At 40.3% G+C, this 10438-nt stretch overlaps 1 protein-coding gene across 1 annotated transcript; it reads left to right on the top strand.

Annotated features, from left to right (window-relative positions):
• The first annotated feature begins 3408 nt into the window (after nucleotides 1–3408).
• Nucleotides 3409–7116, top strand: LOC120311491 (EMI domain-containing protein 1-like). The gene is made up of 3 exons (XM_039351048.1): nucleotides 3409–3502; nucleotides 5765–5832; nucleotides 6691–7116. Exons 1-3 carry the CDS (start codon nucleotides 3409–3411, stop codon nucleotides 7114–7116), a joined length of 588 nt encoding a protein of 195 aa, XP_039206982.1.
• The last annotated feature ends 3322 nt before the right edge of the window (nucleotides 7117–10438 follow it).

Genomic DNA, 10438 nt, shown 5'->3' with positions numbered 1-10438 from the left:
TCTTATCCATTCCATTATTCTCTGACTTTTGCATTCCTGTTTTGCTTTTTAAAAGGGAAAAGATAGAGTACTTCTAAAGTATTTTGCCCACCAACATTTACCCATGGCAGGAAGAGGCCCAAGAAACTTTAATTTTCTGTCATGTTTGGTTGGTTATCACCAACCAATACATGAGAGAATCTAAATTCTGTATCTAAATGTAAATGCTGCATCAGCGTTTGAGCAAATTTTTGACATCAAGCAGACAAAAAGCCATGGCAGCTTTGCCATGAGTGCTAGCAGAGACGTATTTGCAATATCCAATTATTTCTTTAAAATCACAAAAATAGCACCACGTTGTGAGTGCCACCCTTTTTAAAAAAAGTTTTTTCAAAAGGAGCAGAGTTTGCCTTAGGATAGTGTCATATTTTCGTTAGTTACTTCCTCTTGGTCACCTCTGAAAATATCTGTGGGTACAATCTCTCTACTTCATTGATCCTTTATTTATTAGATTTTTATCCCACCTTTATTACTACATATGTGACTCAGAGATGCAGATAAACATAATACCGCCAACTCTGCCAATTTTCCCCACAATGGCTTTGTGAGGTGAATTGAGCTAAGAGAGAGGGATTGGCCCACATTCAGTCTATGGCTAAGGGAGGATAGAATTGGTTTCTAGGCCAGCACTTTAACCTCTCTAGTAACGTTTCAGATCTGATCTCTTCCTCAGAGATATGGATCAACGTGAATAATAGCTGAGAGCTGATGGCTGGAAGCATGAAGCAGGAGACCTCTTTCCCTACTGCTTTGTGACACAATATGCCTGGGACTGTCAGCTGTTGTCTGAGCTGTTTGTCAACATGGGTGTAGGACACTTTTGAAAGATCATAAGATTAAAATCATATCCAAAAGAATCCAGAGGAATAGCTCTGTTCCACACAAGTATTTTCTCAAAGAGAACCCAATAATCAGCTGATGTTAGACTTCTTTTGACATAGCTTTAGTAGTACTGCAGAATGTAGCCATTTGAGGATTGCATTAAGGCTTTCTCCAAATGAGTCCAACTATTAGTGGGAGAGGAGAGGAGAGGAGAGGAGAGGAGAGGAGAGGAGAGAAGAGAAGAGAAGAGAAGAGAAGAGAAGAGAAGAGAAGAGAAGAGAAGAGAAGAGAAGAGAAGAGAAGAGAAGAGAAGAGAAGAGAAGAGAAATTAGGGAAAACTAATAGTCCTTAATGTCCACATACTATAAGGACATCACCCTTGGTTGGCATTGAGCCTAAGCAAGGTAAGGATTCCCAGTGGAGGAGCTCTTTGATTTGGACACCCTGAATTATTCCTGTGATTAAGTATGTTACAAAGAAAAATATACATTTTTTTTGCACTCCCATTTGCTGCAACATTATGAAGCAGCACATCATTTGTAAATGGCTCTATCTGATTCATTTTGCAGAGATTCTTCTTTGCCCCAATGAGCTGCAAATCTGTAACAGCTCACAATCTCTTAATATTGAAGCTTTGGTAAAATCTGATCCTAAAGCCTAAACATACAAGTGTAGAAGTTCTTTTGTTTCCCACAGTTTGATCATCTTAATCCAATCCATTCTCTTAGCAATTAGAAAATGGAAGACAAAATGCTGGGTTAAGCTGTATAATCTTACTAATTCTCCACAGGTGATGGATAAACAAAACTTCTGAGACAATCTTATCAAGTGCAGAGTATGTATGATGTCACTTCTCCACCCAAAAGCAATATCTAAGAAAGGTGAAGATCTCCTCTGCAACATTTTATTGCACTGTGGCTCATACAGGTTTTTTTTTTCCTCTAGACTAGAGTAACATTAGAGATAATATCAAAACACAACATAAATATGGAGGGGGGGAAATTGAGGTTCAGTCATAAAATCATAGATTAGAAGGGATTCTGAAGACCAAATAATCCAACTTTTTACCCTGTTTTAGAATTTACTACTACAGCAACCACATGCATATCAATGCCATGAATGTTTTAGTGATGGGATTAAATTGAAGATTGAGATGCTAAACTAGGACTAGTGCAAAAGAAGAAGGCTAGAGTCAGATTCAAGAGATCAGATGACTTGATTTAGCAGATGGAGTACTACATGACTAAACGTTTGCTTGAACACGGCTAAAAAAATAGATAATTTTTGGATATAAATGGGTCCTATAGTAAGAGGAAGGTGATTTATAAGTAGTACTGTATAGCATTTTTTTCTTTTGTGAGATGAGAAATTTAAAAATACTGGGATGGCTTATGTGAACAAAATGTCTGGACATTTAAATGTAATTAATTTTAAGAAAATTGTAATTGACAAGAATGTTTTGAACATTGAGGGGAAACTAAGCTTAAATAAGAACTTCAAAAACAAGGCCTATAGTCATTTAATAAAATAACTCTTTGCAAATACAACTGAAACATAAGCTGATTAGAAAAGATGTTATATGGTAAGGTTGATATTGTTTGCATAAACACTAGAAAATGTTTTCATTCAACTTTGTATGTATCAAAAATACTAAGAATTGTACTTACTCCATGTTGGCAAAAGGAAAATATTATTAGAAGAAGAGAAGATCAAGGAAATGTATTACTAGCTAGTAGGTTGATTATGGAATCATATAAATTAACTATTATTGATTGCTGTTAAACATATGAACCCAGACAACACATTGTTTATCAAACACTAAAGACTGATATTGTAAAAAATTAATAAAATATATATTTTTTAAAAAAGAAAGTGCTCAAGAGGGGCATTACCATCACCCAGAGGATTATTGGCTGCTCTCTCCTCCCCCTCCCCTGGACAAACTGTACAGTTCCTGTTGTCTTAGGAAAGCTCAAAATATTCTTAAAGACTCATCCTGGACATTCTTTTTTTGAACTATTACCATCTGGCAGACGGTACAGTATAATAAAAACAAAGAAAAATAGGCTGAAAAATAGTTTTTATCCCAGAGATATATAACCATATTAAATACCACTGTATACTGCAAGATTGAAGTGCAATATTAGGGGAAGCATAGTGGTGAATAGAATGTGAGGGATGTGTGTATATAATATATGTTCTTATTTGTGGTTTTTAGTTGTGTGTAATGTGCACGGTGGACAGCACTTAATTTCGTTGTGCGTTACACAATGACAATAAAGATATTCTATTCTGTTCTGTTCTGTTCTATTCTATTCTATTCTATTCTGTTCTGTTCTATTCTATTCTCAATTCCCCACTTAACTACAGAGTTTACAGAGTGAATATGAGCCAATTACTCTCAGATCCCTTTTCCTCACAGTGTTGTTGTGGGAAAAAATGAGGAGAAAACCCCATGTAAGAGAGCTAGAGTCATCTGAGGAAAAGCAGGTCATACATGCAACAAAAGATGAATTCTGAAGCAGAGCTCACGTAATTGGGGACATTATGCAATGTCAAAAATCTTGGCCATCTGTGATGTCCAATGAAGAAACGGATGATACTCTGAGTCAGAGGATGGATTCTTCCTCAGACAAGGCAAGTAAAAAAGGAGAAATTATAATCATAAGAATACCAAACAATCCAGAAAAACAACCTGATATTCTAAAGAAAAAGCCAAGATAAGCACAAGCACTAATATACAGCATTCACTCATTTTTTAAGTTAAGCCAAACCACTTGCTCAGCTTAATGAGGAATTAAAGCCTTAGTTCCTTGATCTTCAACATTTGTGACTTACCTGGTGGATCACAGCTCCGGGATTTTAACTAAAGAGGCCTCTTTGTGTGAACCAGACTTGCAGGTTTACACTTCTCAAAGTGAGGCACAACAGGGGAACAAAGTGATCATAAAGAACAAACAGATGATGAAGACTAGAATGGGGCAGAGAAACCACAGTTGTTATTTAGATTTTCTAATTGTGGAAAGAGGGATGTATCCATAAGTAGGCATTTACTTTTTTCCCACTGAAATTGGTTTTCTATCTTTGATTGTTGTATATAACTTTGTTCAAGATCTATATATGTTTTCCTGTTCTTTTTATAAAGGGAAATTGGAATCTTGGACTTTTGAGGAATAAACAGAATGATTTATTTATAAACTTTATATTCCACATTTTCATTGCTCTGTAAAAGAAAAAGAACAAAGTAATCCCATATTGGGATGGTTGTCTAGAGAGGAGGATGTTGATGATGTTATCCATTCAGGCGAGTCTGACTCTTGGGGATCCTACAGGCCAGGTCTCTCCACATCTGACTATCTTGCACTGCTTCTTTGAGTTTCTCTAAGCTCTGGCTGATGTCCGCTTTGAAGGGGTCCAGCCATTGTGTTCTTTGGCCACTCTATTTATTTTCCTCGTATCATGTTCTGAATAATATATCCAATATATCTCTGTACAATTGCTTACCCAGCAACTGGGTTTCCTCTTGCCCTATCATTGGGCACCTTATACTGTTTGAGATATTTACCATAGAATTTTCTTGATGAGTATTTTGTGGAGTAGGTTGCCTGGAGCTCACTTTATGACAGCTGCCAGGAACAGCAACTGCCTTGCCCAACTTTGCCACAAAACCATCTTCTGGAAGCCACAAAAGATTTCAAAATAGAGCAATTTTGAAGATTATTCCGTGCGTATTTGCAAGAGATCAGAGCAAAAATCTTCTAACCAGAGAAGATGTGTGGTTAAATAATTTACCTAACTCCAGGAAGTTTCAGAGAGTATATAAGCATTGCCTCTTCACCTGAGAAGATCACTCAGAGAGAGTGGGACAAAAACTGCATCGCAAAGAAAGGTAAGTCAGAATATATTTGTTTTACTGCTACCTCCACTATTATTTGGCAAACAGGTTTACTGATATGAAGAGCTGCAAAAATATTAGCTTGTGAATTTTGATCGCTTTGAGATACTTAACTTTTTCACTGAAATCAATTTACTTATAGCTATTTGCACCACAATTTTTTATATTGCACTGCTTCTTCTAATATTTTGGTCCTCTTGTATAAGAAACACATTATTCATTTTAAGGTGATCAAATAGTCAGCCACGGTTTTAGAAGAGCAAAAGCTCCATGTATGGGAAGAATTTACTCCTTCACATTTACATTCCAAGTTCATAATGTCAGACATGTCATCTGAGGAAAGTAGTGCTTATTTCTATTTCTATTTTAACTCTTCTTTTTACCATGATGAGTAAAGAGGAGCATTAAATTGTTTACATAAAATAGCAATACTTTTTTCTATTACTAGCTTATTTCCAATGCTTGTGGGTATTAAGGAATCGATCGCTGAGCCACGCATGCTCTTCTCTGTCTGTTAGAAAGTCAGTTGTTTTCTTATGAAGTAAGAGGGTCTATATTCTGAATGCAGCCACTGAGAGGGTTTTGCCCAAAAGCTTTGGAAGGGTGTAATCTCAAAACTGTAAAGGATCCACATTGGTCAAGATCATTAATGTTTCCAGTGTCTCTTTCTCCTAAATATAAATCAGGAGATTCAGTTCGGACTCTGATACAGCCAATGGGAGGGATGAATGTTTACATTTGCTTTTAAAATAATTAGCATGTTTTCCAGAGAACACCGAAGATTTTTTTTATCATTGATATTTATTAGAAATTAACACATGATTATATCAGTTCTTAAACACAATTAGGTAGAGCCATGAGATCTGGGAAGCAAAATTCCAGATGTCCATCTCACAGTAGGAGAGAGTTTGAATAGTCATTTGGAGACCAACATTTTTTTCTTGAGCAGCGTGAATTAACTTGGCATTCAGGTAACTGTTAATAACTAATAAATAATTCCTCTTACAGGTTTATCCAACAAAATGAAGGTTGTGGTTGTTCTTGCTTGTCTTTTGGGCATCATTGCTCCTTTTGAGGTACTCTACCCATACTACTTATTGTGATTGTATGTCAGAAGTAGGTAGCATTCATTTACTGCTTGAAAAAAAATAACTGCAAAGTTTTGGAGAGTCAGGAGGTCATGTGCTGCTAATGGAATGGGTTGGGTAGAACATTCATTTTCTCAAGATTCTTGTTTGAAGGTTCAGTGAGGGAAGTCAGCATGATGACTCCACACTGCAAATAGAGGCTGGAATGGAGGAATCCAAGAGACAGAGGGAAAGAGAAGAAATGTTCAGTCCATATAGGGAGTTCATAGCCTGCAGAGACTTCAACCAGATCCTCCTGCTCATTACCATGGAGCAGTGTTTCCCAACTTTGACAACTTTAAGATGTGTATGGCATGCCTTGCTAAGGAATTCTAGGAGTTGAAATCCACAAATAGTACAATTGCCAGGGTGGGATAAGACTGATATATATAGCAGAAGTTTCAAAGTAAAAAAAAAAAAATCCAAAGGTGGATTTGGGTCAATGTCACTAAGTTTTGGAGGGCAACAGCCTCCAACGGGAGGTCAGCTTCTACAATCCCATGAACTACTAAACCAACTTAAAACTGGGGACCCGATTTTTCATATGGACTTCCGGATAAATGACTAAAGGCAATGAAAACTCTTGCTTGGTGCTCTTGTGATGGGCTGCAATCTTTGCTGATGGCTGGCTTGTTTCGCTTTGGGGAATCAGTTCTGTAAATAATACTGGTTTTGGACTGATTTCATAAAAAAACAGTTGTCACAAAAAAATGGAATTTAATAAAATCATTTTATTTACAACTTGTAATCTCTTTTTTTCTCTCATTTTACTCTAATTTTTTCCTCATTTTTCTCCTTCTCTTCCAGGCCCTCCAAACAGAAATTGAAATTAGTGAACCACGGCCATACCCATTTCATCCATCACCTCCAAGCTACCCAACTCAGGGAGATCCACCTCAAAACCCACCTTTAAATCCCGGATTTCACTGTCCAAAGGAGATAGTTGACCCTCTAGTAAAGGCTTTAATAGAACTAGCATGTAATGGTCCTGCTGGGCCTCCTGGACCCCCAGGGCCTCCAGGACCACCCGGACCCCCAGGACCTCCAGGGCCTCTAGGGCCTGAGGTGTCCATAGATTTTGACCATCACCCTTGGCCCATTGATCCTGAGAGCTTCCCATGGCTCATGAGTCCTGAGACCATCCCACCACCTATGAGTCCTGAAGGCCCTATGGAGCCCATGAGTCCTGAAAGCCACCCCCAAGGCATGTCGCCTCCTGTGGAAAACATGTAGACTGGAGGCAAAAACCTGTTTTGTTGATTGGTAAGTCCTGTTGAGACATTTCACATGAGAAGAATATGCTTGTGGGCTACTCATACTACTATTCCAAGATGACCGATTTTATCCTTCCAGAAGAACAAAAAAGCTATTTTTGTGGGGGAGGGGGCTGTGGGATGGATAGACCTAACTTATGAAATAGGCAGGCAAGCCTAGTCTAGTCATAAAGTTCTGAAATAATGCCTGATAATCTTTTTTTTTTTTTTTTTGTAGATTTTGTTGAAATGCAAGATACTTAGAAGATATCTTTTTCTTTCTGGAACAGCTGATGAATGCCCCTGATTTAGACTGACTTTTTGAAGGTTTGCAATGTATTCCTTTAAATAAATTTGACCAGCAATATATTTCTTCTTCTATATTTTTATTTATTTGTGCAAATGTCAATGAGGATTTGTTTGTTTACAAATCATGTGGGAAACAATTGCCAAAGACTGGCCTTTGGAGCTGGGTGGAATGGACAATTGGCCACAGTCACCTTTCCCTGCCTGCTTTACCCCAGCCCTCCTGCCCCCACCAACCCTCCGTAGGTGTTCATTCCTGGCTGCCCCTCCTCCATCTCTCTTCCCCCACCACGCCTCAACTTCCATGTCATTCCCAAGAGATTGGCTGTGAGACAAATCATTGCAGCCAATTCACCATTTGGGACAATTAGCTGCGTGTCCCAGTAGGCAATGTGCATGCCGAAGAGAGGGCCTCTAGTTTCCCATATGAAGCAGCATGCAGAGGAGGTGCTGAATGGGGTGAGCAGAGGCCTCCTCACTGGGCTTTTTCAAAAGGCTGTGTGCTAGGAGGTGAGGGACATGGCAATTGCTGTGGAGGGAAACTAGGCTGCTCTCCCCCCCCCATCAAGTAGGCCTTCCTAGGGACAGCACAGCACTCTGCCACCCTGAAAAGTGAGGGCAATGGGCTCCACCCTGCCTCACCATGCCCACCACCTGCCCACTGTCACGTCATCCCCTTGGACACGGAGGGGAGAGTCTGCCCTGTGCAGTGATTTGTTCAACTGCTACCTTGGCCAGGACAAGTGGCAGTGCTGTAGTCCAGTACTGAGCAAAGCTCAGTTGCACAGCAGGCCAGCCTGTCAGCCAGCTGGCCTGCTGGCAGCAGAAAGGAAAAGAAAATCCTTTCCCTTGGGCCCCTGCCTGGCATGGAGTGGAAGTGGTAGCATCACTGAGGGGCACAGCTCAGGACTTTGGTCGGACCCCTCCGGCCCGGCCATGTCTCTTTGGATGGCCTGGGGCAGTTGGGTTCCACAGACCCTCTGTGACAGGTCCCCTTCTTGTGCTGACCCAGCTGATTTGAGCTTTACTGAAGCTGGCAAGGCCAATCAGGATGGCTACACATCCCCTTGCGGTGGCCTAGCCAGGCTGAATTCTGCCTAACTGGAAAGGCAAACCATGGTAACTGCAAATAGGCAGTTGGACTACAGCATCTCTCACAGGGAAGCCCCTCAGGTGCCCCTGAGAGACAGCTGGCAGGCAGTGGGTGTGTGTCTTTATCCCTTGAGGCGGCTTCAGCAATGCCTCTGTACTCGCTAACAACAAGAGGGAGGACTGTTTATATCTCTTGTTTCTTCAAATAAGTGACTTTCCAAGGAAGAAGAGAAAAACCTATTAAACAACTCTCTTCCATGGGTGGAGACTTCCTCTGGGCAGGTACAGAGCTCAAGAAAATAAACCATGGTGTGGCCTCTTTGACTGCAAACAGTTTCAAGTAGACCCACTTTGCTCCTCATTCGCCACCTCAGAAACAACGAAAGGATGTGGGGGGAGAGATTTTTTGCGTAGAGCAGGAATCCAGCCTGGGATAAAAGCACAGAAGATTCCAAGCCTCTTGAAACCTGAGGGGACCACCCCATCTGCTGCATCCTGCCAAAACATGGAGCCCTCCACACATGCTGAATTAAAGCCCCCATGGTCCACAGCCAGGATGGGCACTGCAGTCCAGCAGGCCTAGAAGTCTAGGCTAAGCTGCTCTATCTTTTTTGAAGCCCCAGGAAAATTTTCTCCTTCTGTGTGTCAAGCAATAAAAATGGGATCTTTCACCCAGGTGTTGGGTATCATTTCTCAAGGTAGCTTTAGGATTATTCCATAAACCAGACGTGTCAAACTTGCGACGTCATGTGACGTTGCACAACATATCGAGACTGTTTTGCCATTGCCGGCAATGGGGTGGGCGCGGCTTCCATGTGACGTGTCCGGCCCATGGGCCAGCAGTTTGACACTCCTGCCATAAACCATACTTCTAAATATCTTAAGTATGCAGGATGTGTGAACCAGGTCTGCTCTGTCTGCTGCAAAACACGAGAGAGTATTTCCCATTGTTATGTGCTCCTTCATGACCAGACGTAAGTTCACCTGACCAATAACCAGCTAAGACACAGAGAAGGCCTTTTGTTTCATTTATTGCAATAAGCAGGGAGAGAAGCTATCAAAGCTTGGTTCTCTCCAAAGTTCCAACCCAAAATATTCCCTTCTTTATATAACCCTGTCCTGGCTACCACATCCCTCCTCGTTCCCCATTGGCTGAGGTACTATGAGGTTACACTCTTTCCGACCACCTTCTACATATTTCCTGCTACATACTAAATCATATATCACATGTACATTAAAATTAAGAGATAATTTACACAAGGTGTGTCAGTTAATATTCATCAGTTAATTACACATGCTCAGTTCTCTTTTTGAGTTCTGGTCCTCTTTTTATGACTTCTTAGAACAATAGGTTCTTTCCTGTTTTTCAGTTTAATCTGCCTTTCCTGTTATCTCATTCGGCCAGTTTTCCTGTTATCCCATTCAGTTAATTTTCCCGGGCTAGCTATTTCCTCTTGCAACTGCTTTACAGCTTGTGTTCTTCCTTTTCCCACTCTGAAGACCCAAATAATTTTTGCCTATGGATTTATCTTACATCCTCCCTTTATGCTACCCTTTCCTGGTTCCCCATTGTAGTTTCTTTGGCAGGCTTGTTTCTCCACTCAGTTTCCAGTGCACAGCAGATTCAATTTTAATTTTTTATTTCGCCATTACATTTTGAAGACTTTTCATTTACTTTTGTCGCCAGGAAATTTTTTAGTCTTGATTCTATCTTCCACCTTCCTTCTACTCTGGCAGGGAAAATTTTCCAGAAAAAAACTTGATCCTACTTTCCTGTTTCCCGGACCAGAAATTTCTTCATTCACCTTGCTCTGCCTGAAATGGATACAATAATTTTTGGAGTTTGGTTAACAAACCAAAGTGTGCAGACAAGCCCCCCCCCCCCTCCCTGAGATACAGTCATA

Source organism: Crotalus tigris, unplaced genomic scaffold (assembly GCF_016545835.1).
Source record: "Crotalus tigris isolate CLP2741 ecotype Arizona unplaced genomic scaffold, ASM1654583v1 scf7180000018368.3068619, whole genome shotgun sequence".
NCBI lineage: Eukaryota > Metazoa > Chordata > Lepidosauria > Squamata > Viperidae > Crotalus > Crotalus tigris.
This window is presented reverse-complemented; position numbering and strand designations above follow the sequence as displayed.

Excerpts from the sequence above, each read along its gene's own strand:
- LOC120311491 (XM_039351048.1), top strand. The coding sequence starts at position 3,409 with ATGCAATGTCAAAAATCTTGGCCATCTGTGATGTCCAATGAAGAAACG. Across the intron at positions 3,503-5,764 it reads TTCTTCCTCAGACAAGGCAA|GTTTATCCAACAAAATGAAG; the intron begins GTAAAAAAGGAG and ends TTCCTCTTACAG. Across the intron at positions 5,833-6,690 it reads GCATCATTGCTCCTTTTGAG|GCCCTCCAAACAGAAATTGA; the intron begins GTACTCTACCCA and ends CTTCTCTTCCAG.